The sequence below is a fragment of the Hemitrygon akajei genome, chromosome 19 (assembly GCF_048418815.1).
Source record: "Hemitrygon akajei chromosome 19, sHemAka1.3, whole genome shotgun sequence".
Taxonomy (NCBI): domain Eukaryota; kingdom Metazoa; phylum Chordata; class Chondrichthyes; order Myliobatiformes; family Dasyatidae; genus Hemitrygon; species Hemitrygon akajei.
Genome location: NC_133142.1, coordinates 65896821 through 65924337, shown reverse-complemented (window position 1 = coordinate 65924337; position 27517 = coordinate 65896821). Strand labels below are relative to the sequence as shown.

General features: G+C 45.0%; 1 protein-coding gene and 1 long non-coding RNA gene across 3 annotated transcripts in view; one reads left to right on the top strand and one right to left on the bottom strand.

Moving 5' to 3' along the window:
- Positions 1 to 27517, top strand: part of LOC140742129 (uncharacterized) — a 501191-nt gene that overhangs the window by 110931 nt on the left and 362743 nt on the right. The window lies entirely within an intron of this gene.
- LOC140742006 (ETS domain-containing protein Elk-1-like) overlaps positions 1 to 27517 on the bottom strand; it is a 188160-nt gene that overhangs the window by 34543 nt on the left and 126100 nt on the right. For both annotated transcript variants that reach the window (XM_073072666.1, XM_073072665.1), the window contains exons 3-4: positions 19576 to 20301; positions 4232 to 4333 (exon numbers count right to left, since the gene is read on the bottom strand). In XM_073072666.1, coding sequence (XP_072928767.1) covers positions 4232 to 4333; positions 19576 to 20301 — 828 coding nt within the window. The remainder of the gene's footprint in view (positions 1 to 4231; positions 4334 to 19575; positions 20302 to 27517) is intronic.

Here is a 27517-nt window from a genome sequence, read left to right as displayed (position 1 = left end):
CACTTAAGTAAGACTCATTGATCTATAATTTCCACAGTTATCTCTACTCCCTTTCTTGAACAAGGGAACAACATTTGTAACCCTCCAATACTTCTCCCGTCCCTATTGATGATGCAAGGATCATCACCAGAGGCTCTGCAATCTCCTCCCTTAAATCCCACAGTAGCCTGGGTTATATCTTGTTCTGAACTAATGACCTTTCTAACATAATACTTTTCAAAAGCTCTAGCACATCCTCTTTCTTAATGTCTATATGTTCAATCGACTCAGTTTTCTGTAAATCATCCCCACAATTGCCAAGATCCTTTTCCTTGGTGAATACTGAAGCAAGGTATTCATTAATTCATTAATGCAAAGTATTTGGAGCAAGAAGGCTGCGAGTGAACGGCTGATTTTTCGGAGCGAAAGGAGATTTTTACTACTCGGGTTAAAGAGGGGCGAGACTGTGCAGGCGTGTGATGTCAGCCAGTAGAGCGCGGAAGGTTTAAAAAGAAGACCGCCATATCCATCGGGCAGCGGTGTGATAGGGCTTTGGCTCAATGGGCTTAGGTGGTAACGGGACGAGGCGAGGTAGGAAGTATGTGTGTGAGGCCAGTTTTCTGTGCTCAGTGTCAGATGTGGGGTGTTCTGGAGACTCCCAGCCTCCCGGACGGCCAAATCTGCACCAGGTACATCGAGCTGCAGCTCCTGAGGGACCGAGTTAGGGAACTGGAGATGCAGCTCGATGGCCTTCGCCTGGTCAGGGAGAGTGAGGAGGTGACAGAGAGGAGTTACAGGCAGGTGGTCACACCAGGGCCACAGGAGACAGACAAGTGGGTCACAGTCAGGAGAGAGAAGTCTAAGAGTCAGGTACTAGAGAGTACCCCTGTGGCTGTACCCCTCCCAGGATACTGGTTCCCCTTTATTCAGGTGCAATCCATCCCACTTGTACAGGCCACCCCTTCCCCAGAAAAGGTTCCAATGATCCAAGATCTTGAAACCCTGCTCCCTGCAGCATCTCCTCAGCCACCCATTCATCTGCGCTATCTTCCTGTTCTGAGCTTCACTAGCTCGTGGCACTAGGAGTAATCCAGAAATTACCACCTTGGAGGTCCTGCTCTTCAGCCTCCTTCCTAACTCCCTAAACTTACTGCGCAAGACCTCCACCCCTCTCCTATGTCATTTGTACCAATATGTACCACAACCTCTGGCTTCTTACCCTCCCCTTCAAGAATATTCTGCAAACACTCAGAGACATCCTGGACCCTGGCATCCGGGAGGCAACACACTGACTGCCCTGGCATCTCTTTTGCTGCTGCAGTATCCCCCATCTGTCCTCCTAACTATCGAGTCCCTATGACTATTGCTCCGCCTGACTTCACCCTACCCTTCTGAGGTTCAGAGCCGACCACAGTGCTATGGGTCTGACTGCTGCTGTCTTGCTCCGTTAGGCCATCCCCCTCAGCAGAATCCAAAGGGGTATACCTGTTGATGAGGGGAAAGGCCACAGGGGGACCCTGCACTGACTTCCTTCTCCCTTTACCTCTCTCGATGTTCACTCATCTACTCCCTGAATTATGCACTCTAGGTGTAACCACCTGCTCGAAAGTCATATCTATCAATTGCTTTGCCTTCCAGATGATCTTTAGTTCATCCAACTCCAGCTCCTTAATGCGGTCTTTCAGCAGCTGGAGTTGGTTACACTTCCTGCAGGTGTAGTCATCGGGGGGCCATCAGGTTCCATGAATTCCCACATCCTACAGGAGGAGCATTCCACTGCCATATCTGCCAATCTGCCTGCACTGGGCAACCAAGACCAAATTAGCAATATTGAAAGGAAAAACCTACCCTTCTCACCTGTTTCACTGGCCTTAGCCTCTTCTCATCAAAGTTCCCACTCTGACAGTGGCCACTCCACTAGACCCTATCTCTTTTTTATGGTTTAAAAAAATGCCTATGGGCACCTTGGTCAGAATGACAAGTTGGGCTTAAAGGTCTGATTCCATTCTGTACTACAGCTCATGAACTAAGCATTATTTACTTTTAGTTGCACAGTTTGTCTTCTTTCGCACGTTGGTTATTTATCAGTCCTTGCTTATGTATAGTTTCTCATACATTCTATCCTATTTCTTTATTTTCCTGTAAATGTCTGAAAGAAAATGAATCTCAACGTAATATATGGTAATGTATACGTACATTGATAATACATTTTACTTTGACTTTGTATTGCTCTATAACTCAATGACCCACAAATGCCTAGGACAGGGGCAGATCTTTGACCCTCTTTACTAGATTCATACTCCAGATTTCTTAACGCACAACAAGCAGAAGCAGACAGGCCTGAGCCTGTGCAAAATATCATCAAACCCAGAGATATGGATTTCCAAATTTTATCTGCCAAAAGGTGTGAACCTTTGATACAATATTTCAATACTTTCTGGGAAGAATTTATTTTATAAGAAGAAACCAAAGCCAGATGAAACTATTTGGTCCCTTGAGCCTGTTCTAGCACAAGATCATAGCTAATCTTCAACTCAACCTTCCCACCTAATTCCAATATCTCAAATTCTTCAGGCATCCAAAAATCTCTTAAGTCTCAGTTTTGGACACATCTCACATTCCTCATTTCAAAATTTATGACCTTCTGTGGTATCTACCTTATCCACATTGTTAGAATAATGATTTTTCTTTAGCTTAACTTTCCTATGCTTGCTTGTATTTTTTATACATAGGGTTCTCAGTAATATTAACTGTAATGCTAACTGTTAACTGCTAATTATAAAATGGCTTCTCTGTAATGTTAACTATGAGGTAATGTTCTCCGTAGCTGAAACGTTTGGGTTATAAGTACTGATAACGGGGGTGGGGGGTGGGGAGGACTAACCAATGGGAGTCTTGTTACTCTATCTGTATGTGTGGGAACTGGGGTTGGTGCGCGGGAAGTTCGGCGAGGAGAAGCGAAGAGGGAGGACATGCGGAAAGTGCTCTGGTAGACCACCGCGGGTTGGTCCCAGTCTGAGGGTTGTGGAGTTTGGAGGAAATCGAATGGTGGACTGAGGATATTGCGTGAGCTCTAACATGTGCACGAACTGTATAATCTCTATTCTTGGTGCCTTTTTATTTTATATTTTTGTTTCTCTACTCCACAGTTACAGTAAAGTGTAATCATTCAAACATACATTGTGACTGACTGATATTTTACGTTGTGGGTTGTGCCGGGGTGCATACACAGCATCTACGCAAATGTGAGACACAGTTTGGTGGGCAAACAGCGGTTTCCCCTAGACAAATGTGGGTTGATAGAGCTGAGTGTTACATATATTATTACCTATACACATTCAGTGAATGTTCCAGTAATTGTAATATAGCTACTTCTGTATTTTTCTTGTTGTTTCTGTACCACATGTTGAGACACTTGAATCGGGTTAATAGTTATCACTGGAATGTTATCCTCTCAGTTGGAGGAAGATTTTATTCTCAGCCCTTCTTTCTTTGTGTTTATTCTTTGTTCTTGTAAAATGGCCACAAGCAACAAAGTTTGATTTATAACTTTTAGATTTACAAGGATGTTACCTGATAGGGGAGCATGCCTTATGAGAATAGGTTGAGTGAACTCGGCCTTTTCTCTTTGGAGTGACGGAGGATGAGAGGTGACCTGATAGAGGTGTATAGGATGATGAGAGGCATTGATCATGTGGATAGTCAGAGGCTTTTCCCCATGGCTGAAATGGCTAGTACGAGAGGGCATAGTTTTAAGGTGCTTGGAAGCAGGTACAGGGGAGACGTCAGGGGTAAGTTTTTACGCAGAGAGTGGTAAGTGTGTGGAATGGGCTGCCGGCGGCAGTGGTGGAGGCGGAAATGATAGGGTCTTTTAAGAGACTCCTGGATGGCTACATGGAGCTTAGAAAAATAGAGGGCTATGGGTAAGCCTAGGTAGTTCTAAGGTAGGGACACGTTCAACACAGCTTTGTGGGCCATAGGGCCTGTATTGTGCTGTATGTTTTCTATGTTTATGCCCCATTCTTGATTTTAGAACCTCTGGGTTGATAAAAAACCAGAATCCAGCAACCTTTATCCTCTGCTCTATCCTCAGTCTCTCTGGATCTCAGTCTCTCAAGCATTTGTCCTGTCAACCAAAGGGAGTCAACCCCTCGAACATACATAAGTAGGTGCCATTTCAATGAAGTTCCACCGATCTTACACCAGAGTTCTTTCCAATATCTTGAGAGCAACGGGCAGCATTGACTCTTACCTGGAACGAGAGCTTTGCAGGACTCATTGGAGCTATGGGGCTGAGTGTACTCCAGAAATGAATGGCAGATGGCAAGGTATTTGGTGTCAGTATTATCGGAGTCTGCAGTAAAAGAAAAAGGGGAGAGCAAGATATTAAGTGACCATTGCTATATTTTACCTATTATATTCTTACACTAATAAGAGCATTCTTTTATGTGTACATGTGCTTGTATGCAAGGCAATGACGACAACATTAATCTTATTTTCCATGAAGAGATGACAACATTCAGTCCATGTGGTTTATGTAGAGAACAATCTGCAATGTTTTTCTATTCCCGTTCCTGCAACATATCATAGGGAACAAAGGAGTGAAGGAGGGAGTTAGGAAGACAGGAAAATTAGATATATTTGTCACATACAGTGAAATGCATCATCACGCTGCCCAAAACTCACTCACCCTATCCGTAGGTCTTTGGAGTGTGGGAGGAAAGTGGAATTTCTGGAGGAAACCCACGTGGTGTTGTACCACTCTAAGTTACCATGCCACTCCTTCTACACACTGCTCTTCAGCAATGCCACATCTGATCACGCCCACCTCTGCCTCACCTAAACTGACTTCTCTATTCCCATTAATCCATTGGATGCACTGCCTGACAGCCTGTATTGGATGAGCAGAAACATTGGGAAGCCATTGTCTTAGTCACTAGAAACCATATTAAGGAAGTTTCATTAACATATTTAGAAAACTATTGTATAAGTAGACAGAACCAAAATAGTTTTATGAAGGGAATCAGCGTTCTTTATAATGATCAGGGTGGAGAGAGGAAAACCAAATGATGTTTTGTACAGAAATTCCAAATGGACAGCTTAGAGTTTATCAGACTCTTGTGTGAAAAAAAATGGACTCTTGACCTATCATTTATCTGAACTGTACTTTTTTCATATTTAGAATCTTTTTATTGGTACATAATCTTCTACAGCTATAGAATGATACAAAACTTCAACAGATTAATATGTATACAATTAATAAAGCTGAAAAAAACTGATTGAATATATAAAAATGGAAAAAAAATTATATATAGGAAAAAGGAAAAAAAAGAACCCCATCTAACTAGGAAAAAAAACCCCACTGACTACAAAAAAAAGGAAAAAAAAACCCATTAGGAATCAACCCCCCCCGGAGCAATACGTTTATCCACCATCTAAATATATAAAGAAAATTAGTCATCAACCGCAAATTCATATTTATATAAAAAAATAAAATTGGAAGGAAACCATATGGAATAATTCAAATTAAATGGTAATATTTGGCAAAAGAACCCCATCTTCTCTCAAAATCGAATTGGGGATCAAAAGTTCTACTTCTAATTTTTTCCAAACTGAGACATAACATTACTTGAGAAAACCATTCAATTAATGTAGGGGAAGAGATATCTTTCCATTTTAATAAAATAGCCCTTCTTGTCAATAGTGTAACAAATGCAATTACATGTTGATCTGAGGATGAGATACCCTGAATATGATGCAGAACTATTCCAAATAGAACAGTCAATCTATTAGGTTGTAAATTAATTTTCAGAGCTTTAGTAATTGTAGAAAACAAAGATTTCCAAAACAATTTTAATGAAGAACATGACCAGAACATATGTGACAAAGTAGCTACTTCAGTTTTACATCTATCACAGTAGTTGTCTATACTAAGAAATATTTTAGATAGTCTCTCCTTTGTTAAGTAATAACAGTGAACAATTTTAAATTGAATTAAACAGTGGTTAGCACATATAGAAGAAGAATTTATGTTTTTCAAAACTTACAACCAATCTTCATTAACAAAGGTCATATTAAGTTCTCTCTCCCAATCTTGTTTAATCTTTAGTGGTAGGTTCTCTTTTTGTAACAAAAATAAGTTATAAATTCTGCTAATGGAACCTCTCACTAAAGGATTCAATTTCAAAATGGTATCCAACAAATCAGATTCTTGTAAATGTGGAAACTTAGGTAAATATTGTTGTAAAAAATGTTTAACCTGAAAATACTGAAAAAAATGTGTATGAGCGAGAGAATATTTGTTAATTAACTCTTCAAAAGTCATCAATCGACCATCACAAAATAAATCTGTAAAAGAATGGATCCCTTTATTTCTCCATAGGAGAAAAATGGGGTCGGTTATTGAAGATTTAAATGAAAAGTTTTGATATAAAAAACTAGACAACTGAAATTGCTTAAAATTAAAAAAATTGTGAAACTGAACCCAAATCTGTAGGTATTGTTTAATAACCGGGTAAAGATTTAAATTTGGAATTTTAGAGAGCTGTAAAGGTAATGGAGCTCCTAATATTGAAGTTAAATGAAATTGTTTAACAGCTTTTAATTCCAAATCAACCCATAGTGGTTTTTGGCTTTTATCGATCCAGTATAACCAAAAACATAATTGTCTAATATTCACAGCCCAATAATACAGTCTTAAATTAGGAAGTGCAAGTCCACCATCTTTTTTAGATTTTTGTAAATGATACTTGTCAATTCTTGGTCTCTTATTGCTCCAAATAAAGGAAGAAATAAGAGAATCAATTTGATCGAAAATTTTTTTAGTTAAAAAGATAGGTATATTTTGGAAAATATATAAAAATCTAGGTAAAATCATCATTTTCACAGCACGAACACGACCTATTAAAAAAAGAGTAAGTGGATTCCATCTAGAAAATAGTTGTTTCATGGAGTCCATTAAAGGAACTATATTAGCTTTATAAAAATCTTTATAGTTTTTAGTAATTATAATACCTAAATAGCTAAATGTATTAACAATTCTAAAAGGTATATCATTATATATACTAACAGGGGCATTTAATGGAAACAATTCACTTTTATTCAAGTTATGTTTATATCCTGAAAATTTACCAAAATCTTTAAGTGTTTCCAAAAGATTAGGAATTGATTCCTCAAGATTCGAAATAAAAATCAAAAGATCATCTGCATAAAGAAAAATCTTATGTATGGTTCCATTCATAGAGATACCATGAATATTTTTAGCTTCACGTAGTGTTATTGCCAAAGGCTCCAATACAAGATTAAATAGTAAAGGGCTTAATGGACATCCCTGTCTAGTACCACGAGAAAGTGGGGGAAAAAAAGACCTGTAATTATTAGTAATGACCGTGGCAATAGGGTTCTTATAAATCATTTGAATCCATCTATTAAAATTATTACCAAAACCAAATTTTTCTAATACTTTAAACAAATATGGCCACTCAACTCTATCAAATGCCTTTTCTGCATCGAGAGAGATGACACAGATAGACAGGCATACTTTATTGATCCTGAGGGAAACTGGGTAATTGGGTAACACCAATGTGGTTGGTAACACCAAACTGGTAACACCAGGTTGCTTAGATAATGGCGAATATATAATATTCATAGAGAAGTGTACTTTTTCATTAACTTTTACATTTTATTCTACATTGTTATTGCTTTACCTTACTCTAGGTCAATGTATTGTGTAATGATTTGATCTGCATGAACAGTATACAAGCCAAGCTTTTCACTGGATTGTGGTACTCGTGACAATAACAACAAACAAAAAGCAAAACCAGAAACCTATATATTCATCAAACACTGCTGGCTCAGATTTGAGGTGTTCTCTATCCCAAAATGATATTTTAACTGCAGCTGGGGAGGAAGTCTCTGCCACATCCTTTCTGAACTTACACCTCCCAGCCACCCAGCTCACGCACTCCATGTGACCACAGATACCGCCTTGGGAACACTGCTCTTCTCCATCAGCAGGCAATCCACTTTTATTGATTCTCACACTCAGAAATTTCCAGCATTAGTGATGGGAAGCTACTACTTAACTAGTGGCAAAATATAATAACTGTAGTGATATCCTGATGATCTTTAACTGATGATGTGTGGAAACTTTCATTAAAATTGCTTTATTCCTGGACACCCCACCCTGGTCTTCTACCTGCTCTGGACCTTTCATTGCCAACTGCCAACGGGACATCAACCATCTCGACTTCAACACTCCTCTCTCCAATTCCAACCTCACTTTTTCCGAATGCACTGCACTGCTCTCCACTCCCACTGAACTAATTCTAACCTCACCATCAAACCCTCAGATAAGGGGGTGGGGGTTGCTGTAGTAGTCTGGCATACTGACCTTTATCTTGCTGAGGCCCGGCAACAGCTCTCAGACACCTCCCCTTACTTATCTCTTGAACAAGAGCCCACTAAGGAGCACCGTCATGGTATCCCACACCGTCACCAACCTTATTAACTCTGGGGATCTCCCATCCACTGCCACCAACCTCATAGTTACCACACACTACACCTCCCATTTCCACCTCCTACCCAAGATCCACAAACCTGCCTGTCCAGATAGACCCATTGTTTCAGCCCCACCGAATTTGTATCTGCATGACTCTGTTTTATCTTCCCTGATTCAGTTTCTTCCCACCAATATCTGTGACACTTCACATGCTTCGGATCATTTTCAATATCTTCAAGTTTCCTGGCCCCGATCATCTCACTTTCACCATTTTCATCCAGTCCCAATGCACCTCCATCCCCCATCAGGAGGCCTTAAAACCTCTCCACTTCTTTCTAGAAAACAGACCCAACCAGTTCCCCCCCACCAGTGGACTTGTGTCACTATCTCAGAGGACTTGTCCTGGACCCATCATATAAATATAATTGCATAGAAACACAACAGCTTCTCTTCTCATGGAATAGATGGCTTTGTTGCCAAGTTTGCAGATGATACAACGTTTGGTGGAGGGACAGGTAGTGTTGAGGAAACAGGCTCCAGAGACAGTTTAGGAGAATGGGGAAGAAAATGGCAAATGAAATACAATGTTGGAAAATGCATGGTCATGCACTGGTAGTAGAAATAAATGTGCAGACTATTTTCTAAATGGGGAGAAAATCCAGCAAGCTGAGATGCAAAGGGACTTGGGAGTCCTTCTGCAGAACATCCTAAAGTGTAACTTGCAGGTTCAGTCGGTGGTGAGGAAGGCAAATGCAATGTTAGCACTCATTTTAAGAAGTCTAAAATACAAGGGCAGGGGTGTGATGCTGAGGCTTTATAAAGTACAGGTGAGGCCTCACCTTGAGTGCTATGAACTGTTTTGGGCTCCTCATCTAAGAAAAGATGCGCTGGTATTGAAGAGTATTCAGAGAAAGTTCGCAAGGATGATTCCGGCAGTGATGGATTATCACATGAGGAATGTCTTGATAGCTCTGGGTGTGTACTTGTTGGAATTTAGAAGGATGAGAGGGGATCTCATTGCAACCTTTTGAACGTTGAAAGGCCTAGACTGAGTAGATTTGGAAAGGCTGTTTCCCATGTTTGGGGAGTCTAGGACAAGAGGGTACTGCCTCAGAATAGAGGGGTGCCCATTTAAAACAGAGGTGCAGTGAAATTTCTTTAGCCGGAGGGTGGTGAATTTGTGGATTCGTTACCACAGGCAGCTGTGAAGGCCAAATGATTAGGCAGAGATTGATAGGTTCTTCATTGGCCACGACATCAAAGGCTATGGGGGGAAGGACGGGGAGTGGGGCTGAGGTGGGGGAAGAAAAGGATCAGCCATTATTGAATGGTGAAACAGACTCAATGGACCATATGGTCTAATTCTGCTCCCATGTCTCATGGTATAAAACTTATAAAACCTCAAGTTTACATCCTTGCTTTTATATTCTAGTCATGTTGAAATGAATGCTAACATTGCATTTATGTTCCTCACCACAGACTCAAACTGGAAATTAACCTTTAGGGAATCCTGTATAAGGACTCTTAAACACAATTGTGCCTCAGTTATTTTGTATTTTCTCTCCATTTTAGAAAAAAAACCTCTCATTTCTTTTACCATAACCATACACTTCTTGACACTGTATTCCATCTGCCATTTCTGTGCCCATTCTCCTAATCTAAGTCCTTCAGTAACCTCTCTACTTCAAAACTACCTGTCCCTCCACCTATCTTCATATCATCTACAAACTGCAACAAAACCATCAGTTCCATCATCCAAATCATTGACATATAATGTCAAAAGTATCAGCCCGAACACAGAACCCTGTGGAACACCCTAACTCACTGGCAGACAACCAGAAAGGCTCCCTTTATTCCCACTCTTTACCTCCTGCCAATCAGCCATTGGGTTTACCCATGCTAGAATATTTTTTGTAATATCATGGGTTTGTAGCTTGTTATGCAGCCTTATGTTTGGCAACTTGTCAAAGGCCTTCTGAAAATCCAAGTACACAAAATCAACTTTCTCTATCCTGCTTGTTATTCCTTCTAAGAATTCCAACAGATTTGTCAGGCAAGATTTTCCCCTGAGGCCTTTTATATCGTGTGCTTCCATGTACCCTGAGACCTCATTCTTAATAATTGACTCCAACATCTTTCCAACTACTGAGGGTTCTACTGCCTCTCTCCCTTCTTGAAGAGTAGACTGACATTTGTAATATTCCAGTCTTCCGGAACCATTCCAGAATCTAGTGATTCTTGAAAGATCATTACTAATGCCTCTATGATCTTTTCAGCTACCTCTTTCAGAACCCTGGGTGTACACCATGTAGTTCAAGTGACTTAACTGCTGCTTTTCCCAAGCAGCCTCTCTCTATTAATGGAAATTTCATACTTTTCATGACCCCTGACACCTGGAACTTCCACCATACTGCTGATGTCTTCTACAGTGAAGACTAATGCAAAAATTGCAAAATACTTATTCAGTTCATCTGCCATCTCAATGTCACAACGGCCCTCTCCAATTCCAACTTCACTCCTGAACGCACTGCTCTCCACTCTGACCCTAAACTCACTCTTAAACTCGCAGATTGGGAAAGGCGTGCTGTAGTAGTCTGGCTCTACCTTGGTGAGGATAGGCAACAAGTCTCAGACATCTCCTCTTACTTGCACCTCGAATAGGATCCTACTAAGGAGCACCAGGCCATTGTCACCCGCACCATCACTAACTTTATTAACTCTGAGAATCTCCCATCCACTGCCACCAACCTCATAGTTCCCTTACCCCACATCTCCTACCCAAGATCCACAAACCTACCTGTCCAGGTAAACCCATTGTTTCTACTTGTTCTGAACTCATATCTCTTTACCTCAACTGTTTTATCCCCCTAGTTCAGTCCCTTCCTACCTACATCCGTGACACTTCACATACTCTGGATCTTTTCAATGATTTCAGGTTCTCTGGCCCCCATCATCTTAGTTTTACTATGGATATCCAGTCCCTATGCACCTCCATCCCCCACCAGGAAGTCCTCAAAGCTCTCTGTTTCTTTCTGAACACCATACCCAACCAGTTCCCCTATACCACCACTCTCCTGTCTCCTCCTTACTCTTAATAATTTCTCCCTTGGCTCCTCCCACTTCCTTCAAACAAAAGGTGTAGCCACGGGCACCTGCAAGGGTCCCAGCTATGCCTGCCTGTTTGTCGGCTACGTGGACAGTCTATGTTCCAAGCCTGCACTGGTGTCTGTCCAGCACTTTTCCTACACTACATTGATGACTGCATTGGTGCTGCTTCCTGCACCCATGTGGAACTTGTCGACTTCATCAACTTTGCCTCCAGTTTCCACCCTGCCCTCAAATTTACCTGGCCCATTCCCAACACCTCCCTCCTCTTTCTCAATCTAACTGTCCCTGTCTCTGGAGATAGCTTATCTACTGATGTCTATTACGAACCCACGGACTCTCACAGCTACATGGACAATCCTCCACCCACCCTGTTACTTGTAAAAATGCCAGCCCCTTTTCTCAATTCCTCCGTCTTCACCACATCTGCTCTCAGGATGAGGCTTTTCATTTTAGAATGAAGGAGACGTTCTTCTCCTCCAAAGAAAGGGGCTTCCCTTCCTCCACCATCAACACTGCTCTCAACCCCACCTCCCCCATTTCATGCACGTCTGCTCTCACCCCATCCTCTCGCCACCCCACTAGGAATAGGGTTCCTCTTGTCCTCACCTACAACCCGACCAGCTTTCTGTGTCCAGCACATAATTCTCTGCAACTTCCACTATCTCCAACGGGATCCCACCACCAAACACACCTTTCCCACCAGCCCACTTTCTGCTTTCCACAGGGATCACTCCCTACACTACTCCCTTGTCCACTTGTCCCCTCCCCACTGATTTCCCTCCTGGCACTTACCCTTGCAAGCGGAACAAGCGCTACACTTGCCCTTGCCCTGCACCTCCTTCCTCACCACCATTCAGGGACCCAAACAGTTCTTCCAGGTGAGGCGACACTTCACCTGTGAGTCTGTTGGGGTTATATACCGTGTCTGGTGCTCCTGGTGTGGCCTCCTGTGTTTCGATGAGACCTGACGCAGATTGGGAAACCACTTCGCCGAGCACCTACACTCCATCCACCAGAGAAAGTGGGATTCTACTTAATTCTACTTTCCATTCCCATCCCAATGTGTCTATGCATATGGACATATGCACTGTCATATGTCAGTGATACTGTCATGATGAGGCCAACTCAGGTTGGAGGAACACGACCTCTGGGTGGCCTCCAGCCTGGGTGACTCCTCATAGAGGGATCAGAAGTGGAGAGAGTGAGCAGCTTTAAGTTTCTTGGTGTCAAGATCTCTGAGGATCTAACCTGCTCCCAACACATTGATGTAGTTATAAAGAAGGCAAGATAGCAGCTATACTTTATTAGGAGTTTGAAGAGATTTGGCATGTCAACAAATACAATCAAAAACTTCTATAGTTGTACCGTGGAGAGCATTCTGACAGGCTGCATCTCTGTCTGGTATGGAGGGGCTACTGCACAGGTCTGAAAGAGGCTGCACAAAGTACCTGGGATAACTTCAAGGAGTAGTGCCTCAGAAAGACAGTGACCATTATTAAGGACCTCCAGCACCCTGTTCAATATATGCAATTGATTTACTTGTTTATTGATTATTATTATTATTATGTATTGCATTGAACTGCTGCTGCTAAGTTATCAAATTTCATGTCACTTGCCAGTGATAATAAACCTGATTCTGATGGCATGAACATCAATTTCTCGAACTTCCAGTAATGCCCTCCCTTCACCATTCCCCATCCCCCTTTCCCTCTCTCACTTTATCTCACTGCCCACCCATCACCCCCCCTTTTATTTCTTCCACAGCCTTCTGTCCTATCAGAGTCCCCCTTCTCCAGCCCTGTATCTCTTTCACCAGTCAAATTCCCAGCTCTTTACTTCATCCCTCCCCTGTCAGGTTTCACCTATCACCTTGTTTTTCTCTGTCCCCACCTTTTAAATCTACTCCTCAGCTTTTTTTCACTCCAGTCCTGCTTGAAGGGTCTTGGCCTAAAACGTTGACAGTACTCTTTTCCATAGATGCTGCCTGGACTGCTGAGTTCCTCCAGCATTTTGTGTGTGTAGCTTTACCTCCACCCTGTGGCCAAAGTAATAACTACAATTCACTGCTTATTAGAGGTCTCTAGCTGCAGTTGTTTTTTAATTCTACATTTTGAAAGAATTGTTGTTTACAACTGGCAGCTGTTCACGTCACCATGTCCATGACATCTTGAACTATTGAATGAGTCCTGTTCCTCTTGTGGTTCTTCTGGGGCCCTGTAATACTATAGATGGCAAAAGGCCTAGAGGTGGTGGACACTGAGGGAATATTTCAAATAGTGGGAAAGTCTAGGATCAGAGTGCAGCCTCAGAATAAAAGGATGTCCCTTTAGAACAGAGATGAGGAGGAATTTCTTTCGCCAGAGTGTGTTGAATCTATGGAAATCATTGCCAAAGACAGCTGAAGAGGCCAAGTCATTGGTGGAAATTGATTAATAAGGGTGTCAAAGGTTAAGGTGAGAATTGGGTTGAGAAGGAAAATAAATTAACCATGATCAAATGACAGAGCAGATTCGATGGTGCGAATGCCTTTCTTCTATTCATTTGGCTTCACATTGGTTCTTTTGACATTTTATTCCACTGCAGCAGATTCATACCGCAAGTTTCTTAAACCCACAGCACCCCTGAATGAGAAAGTCACACCTGGAGAATAGCAGATGCACCAAACAGTGCAAAAATCTTTGAATAGCACAGAAATTTGGTACATTATTTCAAAATCAGGTGTAGGATTTCTCCTGACTTTCCCATCTTAACTTTGATAGGAAATACTTGTGGAGTAGAAAGAAGATCAAACCATTCCAACCCTCAAGTCTGCCCAGAAAGATACCATGGCTTCAAGCTCAGGAGAAAATCTTCACCACATCACAATAACCCGTCCTTTTCATTGTTCTTTTTTCAATGAACTTAAAATATGGATTCTCTGGTTATCAACTTTACTCTGAGTGGAAGCAGTCTCTCCTTCTTTCTATTTATTCACTTACAGGATGTAGATTAATGCAGAGGAGAGATCCCATCATTGTCTCTCCAAATCCATTAAGCAAATTAACATCAAAGCCCTTTGCCAGGCCAACACATCTGGCATGGAGGTAGTAGTTACATCCAGTCAATTCCTGAAACATATACTGCATTCTGAGTTCTGTCATGTGAAGAGAATTATCGAGCAAAGGTAAAGATTCCTTCTTGAAAAATGCAGTGTCCTCACTGACTCTTGTGAACCCTGCTCATTGACCACTCAAAGTGAAGGAGGATTATTATTTGATCATCCATTACCTGAATTTAGCAGGCAGCTAAAGAATTAAGGAGCAGCCATGACAGTGGGCCTGGAATTGAATATCAATTAGCTAGAAGTATCGGAGGTCCTCTGAAAGGCATTAGTGAACTGTTTGGACCATTTTACAGGAAAATTATAGTTTCATGGTTACTCTACGATCACTGAAATTATATCTTTTTGATTAGATTCCAGAACTACTTAATTATGAACTGAATTTCCTGTGGCTTGGATGAGTTTGAATTTCTGTCTCTGGGATCAATGGTCCAGGACTCTGACTGCTAGTCCAAAGGGTGGCATGGTGGCATACTGGTTAATGCATAATGCTTATAGTGCCAGATGTCAAACAGGCACTCAATTACCACTGCTGCACATTCTCCCCATAGCCGCACGAGTTTCCTCCAGATGCTCCGGTTTCCTTTGCCACACTCTAAAGATGTTAAGAGTGAGTATTAGTAATCTGTGGACGCGCTATGTTGGTGCAGGAAGCATGGTGACACGTGTGGGATGCAACCAGCATACTCTCAACTCAAACAATGTACTTCACTGTATGTTTCAATGTACAAGTGACAAACAAAGCTCATCTTTATCTTAATACAACTAAATTGCTATTCCCTCATCAAGCTATCAGCATTTTCAATAACACAGATAAATTTCCAGTTAAGTATCTCTAACTTCATGAATTAACTTAATGAATTTTTTGAGGATGTGACTAAATACATTGATGAAGATAGAGCGATAGATGTAGTGTATATGGATTTCAGCAAGGCATTTAATCAGGTACCCCATGCAAGGCTTATTGAGAAAGTAAAGAGGCATGGGATCCAAGGGGACCTGCAGACGTGTCATATTCTGCATGGAGGTTGCTGACCAGTGGTGTGCCCCTTCTCTTCGTGATTTTTATAAATGATCTGGATGAAGAAATGGAGGGATGGGTTAGTAAATTTGCTGATGACACAAAGGTTGGGGGTGTTGTGGATAGTGTGGAGGGCTGAGAAGTGGCAGATGGAGTTCAACCCAGGTAAGTGTGAAGTGGTTCATTTTGGTAGGTCAAATATGATGGCAGAATATAGTATTAATGGTAAGACTCTTGGCGGTGTGGAGGATCAGAGGGATCTTCGGGTCCAGGTTAATAGGACATTTAAAGCTGCTGCGCAGGTTGACTGTGTGGTTAAGAAGGCATACGGTGCATTGGCCTTCATCAACTGTGGGATTCAGTTCAGAGCCAGAGGTAATGTTACAGCTATATAGGACCCTGGTCAGACCCCACTTGGAGTACTGTGCTCAGCTCTGGTATCCTCACTACAGGAAGGATGTGGAAACCATAGAAAGGGTGCCGAGGAGATTTACAAGGATGTTGCCTGGGTTGGGGAGCATGCTTTATGGGAATAGGTTGAGTGAACTCGGCCTTTTCTCCTTGGAGTGACGGAGGATGAGAGGTGACATGATAGAGGTGTACAAGATGATTGGAGGCATTGATCGTGTGGATAGTCAGAGGCTTTTTCCCCAGGGCTGAAATGGCTAGCACGAGTGGGCACAGTTTTAAGGTGCTTGTAAGTAGGTACAGAGGAGATGTCAGGGGTAAGTTTTTCACTCAGAGAGTGGTGAGTGCCTGGAATAGGCTGCAGGCGACGGTGGTGGAGGCGGATACGATAGGGTCTTTTAATAGACTCCTGGACAGGTACATGATGCTTGAAAAACAGAGGGCTATGAGTAACCCGAGGTGATTTCTGAAGTAAGTACGTGCTTGGCACAGCATTGTGGGCTGAAGGACCTGTATCTTGCTGTGGGTTTCTATGTAAACACCTTGCAAATTGAGTACTGATGATGAATAAACACAAGCGATCCTGCAGACATTGCAGATCCAGAACAACACACACAAAATGCTGGATGAACTGAGTAGGCAGCTACGTCCATGGAAAAAAGAACAGTCGATGCTTTGGAGTAAAACCCTTCAACAGCAACCCTCTGACCTGTTGAGTTCCTTGTGTGTTGCTTGGATTTCCAGCATCTTCACATTTTGTCTTGTTTGAGGTTAAGCAAGCTAGTCCTTTTCTCTTTGGAGTAAAGGAGGAAGGCAGGTGACTCGATAGAGGGGTATAAGATGATAAGAGGAATAGATTCAGTGAGAGAGCCAGGGACTTTTTCCCAGCACACTAATGGCTAATACGAAGGGGCATAATTCTAAGACAGTTGGAGGGAAGCATAGGGTGAATGAATAAATTCTTCTCGGGCTTCCAGCTGGATACAGGTATTATTTTTAACTGATGTTTCAATGACAAACTCTCCCATTTTCATCAGGGATGATGCCTGGGCATGTCTAGTCCAGTGGCATTTATAACCCTCTGTCCCGCTTGATTGGTTAGTCCTCATCCAATCAGGTTTCCGCTCTCCCACTTTGTTACAATCGAATTCCAGTTCTTACTTAGAGAGAGTGAGACCTTGGTCTTTGTTAAAATTCTTTTCCTCTAGCTTTATTTCAATGGCTTCCTTCAACAGGTGGTCCTAACACCCAATGGCATGGCAAAGTCAATCCTATGGTCATTGTGAATGCAATGTTCTCTGGGTAACCCAAACAGATACACCTCCTGTGCTCCTTGATGCAGGTTTCCACCATGTGCCCTGTCTGACTGATACGGATACACTGCTCCGCATTCACAGGGAGTCCTGCAAATGGCCACGGGATTGACTTCAACAGCACAAAACTACTGTGGGTTTTGGGACTGCCTGGTAGACAATGAAGTAAAATTAGTGGAAAAGAATTCTAACAAAGACAAAGGTCTCACTCTCAGTAGGAGCTGGAATTCGATGGTAAACTAGATGAGACAGTGGAAACCTGACTGGATGATACCGGTACCTGGCAGGAAGCCTGAGAAGAGTTTAATTGTCATTTACGCTGAGGAAGTACTAAATCTTTATAGGGGGAATGTCAGAGGAAGGTCTTTTCCACACACAGAGGGGTGGGTGCATGGAATGTGCTGCCACGGGTGGCGAGAGAGGTACGTATATTAGGAACATTTAAGAAACTCTTAGATGGCATACAGATAATAGAAAAATGGAGGGCTACGTAGGAAGGAAGGGTTAGATTGATGTTAGAGTACGCTAAAAGGTCATCTACTGTGCTCTAGTGTTCTATGTTCTATAACTCTAATCCCCTTCCTTCACAGATGCTGCTCAACCTGTTGAGATGTACATGACGATAAGAGGCACAGATAGAGTGAACAGCCAGAGCCTCTTTACAAGGGTGGAAATGGCTTTTATGAAGAGGCATAATTTTAAAGTGTCAGAGTTAAGTTTTTTTTTTACACAGAGAGCGGTGGTTGTGTGGAATGTGTTGCCAGAGGTGGTGCTAGAGGCAGATACATTTGGGACATTTAAGGGGCTCTTAAGGATGAAAGAAGAAGAGAGTGTAATGTGGAAGGGAAGGATTGGGTTGATTTTACAGTAGGTTAAAGCATCAGCACAACATAGTGGGCCAACTGCATAGGTTAAATGCCTGCTATAAATTGCCCCAGTGATAAGTGAGTGTAGAATCTTGGGGATATGGGGAAAATAAAGCAAGATTAGCTCAAGGTTAGTTTAAGTTGCTATCTGATGGTCAGTATGCACTTTGTGGGCCAAATGATCTGCTCCAGATTGGGTAATGGACAGAAGTGATGAGAGTAATGTAGTAAATGTGGTGTGTGAACATCTAAAGGCTTTTGCTAAAGTACAGCAAACCTGGCATTTCATCAGAGTTGAAGCACTTGGTACATTAGTCTGCAGGTCAGCTCCTACTGTGGTGAATGGTTATTCTGAAGACAGGCAGAAGTCAGAGGGTAAAAGGGGCCATTCTAGTCACTGATGTTAAGGACATATTTTATAAAAATCTATATTTATGACCAAGATTTTGGGATACAACTTATAAAACTGTAGATGACACAAAACCTTTGGAGTGTTGTGATCTAAAGATCGAAGAACAGCTTTATTAATTACATACACTGTTCATTGAAACATACAGTAAAATGCGTTATTTTGCATCGTCAGAGGAAGGGCTGGGGGCATCCTGCTTCCCAGTGTCACCGTGCTTCTGGCACCAAGATAACATGTCCAGAACTCTCTAATCTCTGGGGGGATGAGGGAGGAAGCTGGAGTACCCAGAGGAAACCCCCAGGTCACAGGGAGAAGATACAAGCTCCTTCTAGACAACAGCAGAAATTGAACCCTGATTACTGTCACTGTAAGATGTTATGCCAGCCATTATGCTACACTGCCACAAATATACCAGTGTTCTACAGCTTGAGGACTGGAGAGTGGCTCTCAAAGTTCAAGTGAGTGAGCTGGGCTTAACGGCAGCACTGCATCCTACATGGAGATTCCATTAAAAACTGGTAAATAAATCTGCTTCCTGGGCATTTTTATAAGGGTTTAAATGGTGATGGAGAGAGTTGGTGACCTATAGGCGATAGGCTGATAAAATTAAATTTGGTAGAATTCAGCCAAAACTGTACATTATGTCTATACTTTCAGCAGTGGGAATTGAACCCCAGTCGGGCACTGTGAAGCAACTGCACTAACTGCTAACAAGAGAAAATTTGCAGATGCTGGAAATCCGAGCAACACACAGCTGTACTCGTTTTCTAGATGCTGCCTGGCCTGCTGAGTTTCTCCAGCATTTTGTACACTAACTGCTACACTACTATGCTATTATCGTGCTACTCACTATAAAATACAACAAGCATACCTGAACGTGTTGCGTGATCAGCGTTGGAGTAACCGAACTAGAGGGTGGGAGGACCACTGTGTTCAAAAGGCCAGGGTTACTTTTATCTGGAGGAGGACTATTCTGGGTTGTGAGGAGTGTTGTGGGGAGCTCCAGGTCCTTTGGCTTCTTGGGTTTTGGTGGCTGAAGGTTCCGGTTGCTTCCTGACTGTTTCTTACTGGGACTCGGAGCCTGAGTTAACTCCTCAGCAGCCGGTATGGCATCCAAGATGATACAATCCAAATTATCTGTCACCTCCATCTTCACTTTGAGGTCTCCTTGGTGGGAAATATCACTCAAGGTTTCCATTGAAGAGTCACTGTAGGCCTGAGAATGTGGTTCCTCTTCTTTCTGCTGCTTGAGCTCCAGCTCCTCAGCAAGACTCTCCAGCACCTGGGCTTTGCTCTCCTGCTCTGGCACCTCCATGTTTTTCAGAAGGTTGCTGGCTTCCCTGGGGCGGTGGTTGGTGCTTTGCAGAGACTGGATGGTGAACGTGGAATAGAGCCCTGAGCGCATATACTCATTTCTTGATGAGACTCTAGTGCTGGCCTTCAGTTGCCTGGGCAATGAAAGGCCTTTCTCCCCAGTCCTGCCGATCGGCCACTCGCTCTCACCACCATCGTATTTGTCCGACACCATTGCCAGGCTGTCTGGCAGCGACACAAACTTATACACAAACTTCTGCCCATTTACTTTCTTGATGATATTCTGCAAAACAAGATGGTTTTGTCACAGAATGGAAGTGGAACAGAGCTCAGGTTTGTGCAGAGGTAAATGCATCTCATACTTCTGATATTTGGTTTGGAAGTCAGATGTAAAACATAGAAACACACAAGGTCTCAACTCTGTTCTACCATTCAACAATAATCAATCCTTATGACATAGAAAGAACTGTTCAGCCCATCGTGACTATGCCAGCTCTCAATCTCAATCATAAAGCATAGATCAGTACTGCACTGTATGGTCCCATCAGCCCATGACCTTGTAACTACATTCAATCTTAAACTTGCCTTCTACGTAGCCCATAACCATCCATTTTTCTTTCATTCATATGCTTACCTAAGGGTCTCTTAAAAGTTCCTAATGTATCAACTTCAACCAACTTCACCATTCATTTCCTTGTAACCCATTCTCCCTCACTTACCCACTAACTCCAGTCACCCACCTACATTTAAGGCAATTCACAGCAGCCATTTAACTTACTGACCAGCAGGTCTTAGGGACACAGAGGAGACAGTTCATTACTGACCCAACTCTACAAATCTGTGTTCTCTCCTTAACTTTAGTATTAACAAGTATGAGGTCCTGCACTTTGGGAGGACAGATCAGCATAGGACTTACACAGCGAACGGCAAGACATTGAGGAATGCAGAAGAACAAAAGGATCTAGAAATACAGATCCATAATTTATTGAAAGTGGCTTCACAGGTAGATAGGGTTGAAAAGGGAGCATGCAGCACATTGGCCTTCATAAATCAATGTACTGAGTACATACGATGAAATGTTTTGCTTAAGTCGTGTAAGACATTGGTGAGGCCTAATTTGGAGTATTGTGTGCAGTTCTGGTCACCTACCTACAGGAAAGGTATCAATGGGATTGAAAGAGTGCAGTGAAAGTTTATAAGGATGTTGCCAGAATTTGAGAATCTGAGTTATAGGGAAAGGCTGAACAGGTTAGGACTTTATACCTAACCTTGATTAATGTAGGTAATTCTCCTGGAGCATAGAAGGATGAAGGGAGATTTGACAGAGGGAGACAAAATAATGAGGGGTACAGATAGGATATATGTAAGCAGGCTTCTTCCACTGAGATTGGGTGAGACTAAAAGTAGAGGTGATGGGTCAAGGGTGAAAGGTGAAATGTTTAAGATTAACATGAAGGGGAACTTCTTCAATCAGAGGGTGGTGAGTGTGTGGAATAAGCATCCAGCATTGGATGCAGCTTCAGTTTCAACATTTAAGAGAAATTTGGATAAGTATGTAACACTTACCCAACAGGCTGGTATATGTCTAGGGGAAAAGGAGATCCAGCCACACACCAACCCACCTCCCGTACACGCAGGTGCTGTGAGAATCGCATTTATGCCTCACGCCCACCAACAGTATCAAACCCACAACAAATACTGGTATGAAATACACTTTAAAGAGTTTACTAAGATTAAAAGAGTATTAGGCAATACAATATATATATATATATATACAAGAAAAAAACAAAAGGCGCCAACTTATCAAAGTTCAGTCAGTTTAGTGCACTCGGTGGAGCTCATTCAGCGAACCATTCGACTCCTCTTCGCTTGCCCTCCCGACTTCCACGTCTTCCACCTCGGACTCACCGGTGGTCTTCCGAGCGCACGTCCTCCTTCCTCGGTGTCTCCTTCCAGACTCCCTTCACCCCCAAGCCCGCGCAACCCCTCCCCCAAGTTCCCAGCCTCACAAAACACAATAACATTCCCCATTGATTAACAAATGAATACAATTACCATATCAGCCATTCTAAAGTGAAACAACGGCGAGAGAAACATTTAACAGACAAAGAAACATTCCTACTCGTAACAAACTAAAAAAGCCCTTTTTAGTAACATACACAGGACATTGTACATTCTCTCCCCACCAGCAAATGTCATGCCCTCATGGCATTACTAGAGTTCCCCAAAGCTTCTTGCAACACACAAAACCCAACCCAGGTGCAGAAAGCAGTGACATAACTACCCAGAGCAGTAGAAATCACACTCGGTTCTCCTGGTACCACATATGTCAACCGCTCCGGGGGGCGCCTAATCCTCTGAGATCTCCATACCCCTTCTGCCCCACTGGGCTCCCTCGTTACCTGCGAACCTACTGTCTCGGACACCCCAGGTCTTCCTGACAGACCCTCACCCCCGTCCTCACGGGGGTACTCCCTCACCTGAGATCTCTCCGGCTCACGCTCGGGCTCCACCCTCTCTCCCACCAATGTTGGCTGCCTCTCCATCTGACCCTCAAGACCTTCCCTCCTCTCACCCAATTCAGTATGGGAAGGGCCAGGAGCCTCCTCTCCTGGTACTGGAGCACCAGCGAATGGGAACAGGGGCCACTCATCTGAGTCGTCCTCTTCCGAATCAGTAGCCATTTCTGGGCGAGGGACCCGTCCCCGCTCTTCAGCAGCGGGCTCTTCCCTTTCTCTGCGCCCTCGCAGAGTCCTTGTACTGGGCATAACCTCCCACTCTGGCTCCGTATCCACCTGCACTGCTTGACCCAGCGGCAGCAGGTGATTCCGATGGAGTACCTTGATAGGCCCTTTCCCATCCTCAGGTTTCACCCGGTAAACTGGCAGGTTCGGCATCTGGCTCTCTATTACATAGGGGCTGGCCGCCCATCGATCTGCCAACTTGTGCTTACCAGGGAGTCCCAAATTCCGTAAAAGGACCCGGTCGCCCGGCAATAATTGAACAAACTTCACCTTTCGATCATACCGCATCTTATTCCTCTGATTTTGCTTGGTAGCCGCCGCCTCGGCCAACTCGTACGCCCGCTGTAACTCCCTCTTCATGTCGGACACATACTTTAGATGGGACTTCCCAGGTAATTCACCCACTTCACCCCCAAAACACAAGTCAATGGGCAACCTCGCTTCCCGCCCGAACATCAGATAATAGGGCGAATATCCTGTAGCATCATTGCGAGTACAATTGTAACAGTGAACCAATTGTCTAATATGACGACTCCACCTGCTTTTCTGCCCAATCTCCAGCGTCCCGAGCATATCCAACAGGTTGAACCTCTCTGGCTGCGGATCTCCCTGTGGGTGATAAGGGGTAGTCCTGGATTTCTCAACCCCAAGCATAGTCAGTAATTCATGGATAAGGCGGCTCTCAAAGTCCCGCCCCTGATTGCTATGGATTCGCCTGGGAAGGCCGTAAAGAACAAAATACTTCTCCCATAACACCTTCGCCACTGTCGTCGCCTTCTGATCCTTAGTGGGAAATGCCTGAGCATAGCAAGTGTAATGATCGGTGATGACTAAGACATTCGCGGTGTTGCTGGTGTCAGGCTCAATCGACAGAAAATCCATACATACCAGGTCCAGAGGTCCCGCACTCTGCAAGTGCGACAGTGGAGCCGCCAACGCGGGCAGGGTCTTCCTCCGGATGCAACGACTGCAGCCCCTACAGTAGTCTTCAACTTCCCCCCTCATACGGGGACAGTAGAACCGGTCTTTGAGTAATCCATAGGTCTTTTCCACCCCCAAGTGTCCAGAATCATCATGTAGGGCCTGGAGTACAGCCTGCCGATACTCCTCCGGCAGGACCAGTTGCCAACAGTGGGGTTGGTCCAGAGGCGTCGTTACCCAGTACAAGATTTGGTTCTTTAACTTCAACCGAGACCACTCCTTCAACAACAGGGGCACGAATGGGTGTTTCGCCTTCTCAGCCAACGACCCATCCCCCCTCTTGACCGCTCTCCACACTGTGCCAATGCCCGGGTCATTTTGCTGAGCAGCTGCCACTTCCCCCCGACTCAGTTCCGGCAACTGTTTAGTCCGCAGTGCGGTCAGGTCACAGTAAGCTAGGGGTATGGCATCGTCAAAACCCCCCAAATGGTCCACGGCTCGTTCCAGCCTCCCTCTTCCCTCGGCCTTCACGGTGATAGCAAACTAACACATCGCCTTCACTCCAGGGGCAGGGACACTCTCCCACTCCTCGTCCCTCTCCTGTTCCCCCGGCTCCCGACGAGACAAAGTATCCACATCGACATTCTTGCTTCCGGGCCGGTACCTCAGGCTGAAATCATATACTGACAAGGCCGCCAGCCACCGATGTCCTGTGGCATCCAGCTTCGCCGAAGTCAAAATGTAAGTGAGAGGATTGTTATCCGTTCGCACCTCAAACTTGGCTCCGTACAGGTAATCGCCCAACTTGTCCACCACTGCCCACTTCAGCGCCAGGAACTGCAACTTGTGAGTGGGATAGTTTCTCTCCGATGGCGACAAGCTTCGGCTGACAAAGGCTACCGGCCTCAATGCTTTGCCATGCTCCTGGTACAGAACAGCCCCGAGACCCTCTCGGCTGGCATCCGTGTGCAGCACATATGGCTTCTGGGGATTGGCAAAAGCCAACACCGGGGCCTGGGTCAGTGCCCTTTTCAAAGACCGGAACGCCTCTTCACATTGATTATCCCATCTCGAGCCAAAAGGTTCCGCCGGGTTCCAGTATCCTCCAGCGTCCTGTCTCTGGTCCCCCGTCCTTTTCTTCCCCACCGGGGGATAGCCACACAACAGCTGAGTCAACGGGTGACACACTTTGGCGTATCCTTTCACAAATCGCCGGTAATACCCACAGAACCCCAAAAATGAGCGCAGAGCACCCACTTTCTGGGGTCTCGGCCAGGTGGTCACGGCCTCTATCTTGGTTGGATCAGTAGCCACTCCCTCTCGCGAAATGATATGGCCAACGTAGCTAACCGATGACTTGCAGAACTGGCATTTGTCCAGGGAAAGCTTCAACCCTTCTTCATTAAGCCGGCCCAACACCTTCAACAGCCTCTCCTCATGTTCCTCCAAAGTCGATCCAAACACTATCAAATCGTCCAGGTACACCAGCACCTCTAACAGATTCATATCCCCCACAGTCCTCTCCATGAGCCTCTGGAAGGTGGCTGGGGCTCCCGATATGCCTTGGGGCATTCGTTTGAACTGAAAGAACCCCAGCGGGCAGATAAAAGCGGTCTTCTCTTTATCGCCCACACTCATCGGGATCTGGTAATACCCACTTCTTCAATCCAGCACACTGAACCACTTCGCACCGCTCAGGCAGGCCAGCGCATCCTCGACTCTTGGGACAGTATATTGATCAGGGACAGTTCGCCGATTCAACGTCCTGTAGTCAACACACATGCGCACTCGCCCATTCTTCTTCCGTGCCACCACTATTGGGGACGCATAAGGACTTTGGGACTCAGCTATGATTCCGGCCTCCTTCAACTTGCACAAGTGCTGGCGCACGTCCTCAACATCTGCCGGAGCCAGCCGCCGGGATCTCTCTCGGAACGGGGTGTCCTCCGTCACCCGGATGGTGTGGCGAGTGCTTTTGGAGCAGCCAACATCAAACTCACCCCGAGAAAAAACAGCTTCCATCTTCAGCATCTTCTCCACTAGCCTGTGTTTCCACTCCGGCGACACAGAGGAATCCCCGAAGTTAAAGACTTCAGCGGTCAGCTCCCTTCGATGCTCCGATCCCTCCCCGTTAGGGGTCCTCACTGGTGCGCTAGACATTATCGTTAGCGGGAACAGATGTGCCAGCGGCATTCCCCTCTTAAAGGTGATTTCTCTTGCCGTGGTGTTCCTGACACTTATAGCTATACGCCTCGCATGTACCACCCCTGGTCTCTGCACTTCGGGCCTCACCAGCGCCCCCGCCGGAAATCGTGTCTCCCCTTCAAGATTGTCCGGGGCGTCTACTAACAGGGCTTCGCCCGTCGGCACTCCTGGGAATCTGGGGGTCCCCATCATTAGTGCTACCTCCCCGGGTCGGATCACCTTGGGCCTCGCCTGCGTACACCACACCGTCCCTCGTTTACACTCCGGGTCCAGTCCTAGGGAGGCAACCCCTTCTTCGAACACTGCTCGAAACACTGGATGCACCGAGAGGGTCTCCAGAAAGTCTTCCCCCGCTTTCTCCTTACAAGCTCCCAGGAGCTGTCGCACAACGGGGGAATTAGTCCCCACCAGGAGGGCAGCACCACCGGTTTCCACCGGGTCAGGACACACCAACACCAACGTCTCAATAGCTTCGGACACTCCCACATCGCCCTCCGAGAACTCCAATCTCACCGATAGGTACCCATCGTACGGGTAGTCACCCTCGCTCACACCCCAAATCTGCAGGGCATCAAATGGGGTTACAGGCAAATGCTTTAGATATTGGTTGTAGAAAGACCGGTACAATAAGGTCACCTGCGATCCCGTATCCAGAACGGCTTTTGCGTAAACTCCCTCTATCCGTAGACCCACACTGGCACGAGGTCCTACCAGCCCATCTGGAATAGAGGAGTGGGCACCCGGTGGTCCCCTGGCTGATCTCTGGGAACGTGTTCCTCCAGAGGCTCCAGTCCGTTCCCTCACTGAGCCTCTCCTAAGTTTCCCGACACCTCCCCCTTCTTAGTCGCAGGGGGGCTTGTCCTCCGCGGAACTCCTGGTCTCTCACAATCCCACCTAAAGTGTCCCTCCTCTCCACAGCTATAGCACACCCTCGGCCGCCCACAGTCCCGCCTGAAATGCCCCTCTTTCCCACAGTTAAAGCACACGCTGCCTGCCGCCCCTCCTCTCCCAGGACGACTCCCACTCCCAACCCACGGCACTGGTCGCCCCTGAGAGTGGGTATCTCCCCTGTCCCTCCCCTCCAGAGGGGGTTCTCTACCCCTCGGTGGGTTGTCATTCCTCCACCCAGCCACCACTTCCTGTATCGCTGATGATCGCTCCCGTAGGCCAGCGCCCCTTTTCCGCCCCAACGCTCTCTCTTCCTCCCGCACCTCTCTAATCAGTTGCCCGAACGATGGAGGGGGGCCTTTCCTATAAGCCTGTCGAATAGTCCATGCCACCTTGTCCTCCTCCAGAGAGCCACTGAATAACTGACTCATCCTCACGCTAGCCACGTCAGGCGCCTTCACTACCCCCCGGCGCCGCAGCCCCGAGAGCATCCCCTCCATCCTAAATATGTACTCGGAGAGCTTTTCCCCTCTCCATTGTTCCAGGCGTTGGAACTCTGCTAAAAGCAGCCAGGGTTCCCCTGACAACCCAAACGCTCCCTCCAAAACTTCTATACATTCCTCCAATGAGGCCCCAGGCTTCTCCGCTTTCAACTCCCGAACTGTTTTGGCTGCTAAACCCCTCAAACTTCCCACCAATCGCTGCCGCTTCTCCTCCTCCGAGCCTGGCCACTCCTCTAAC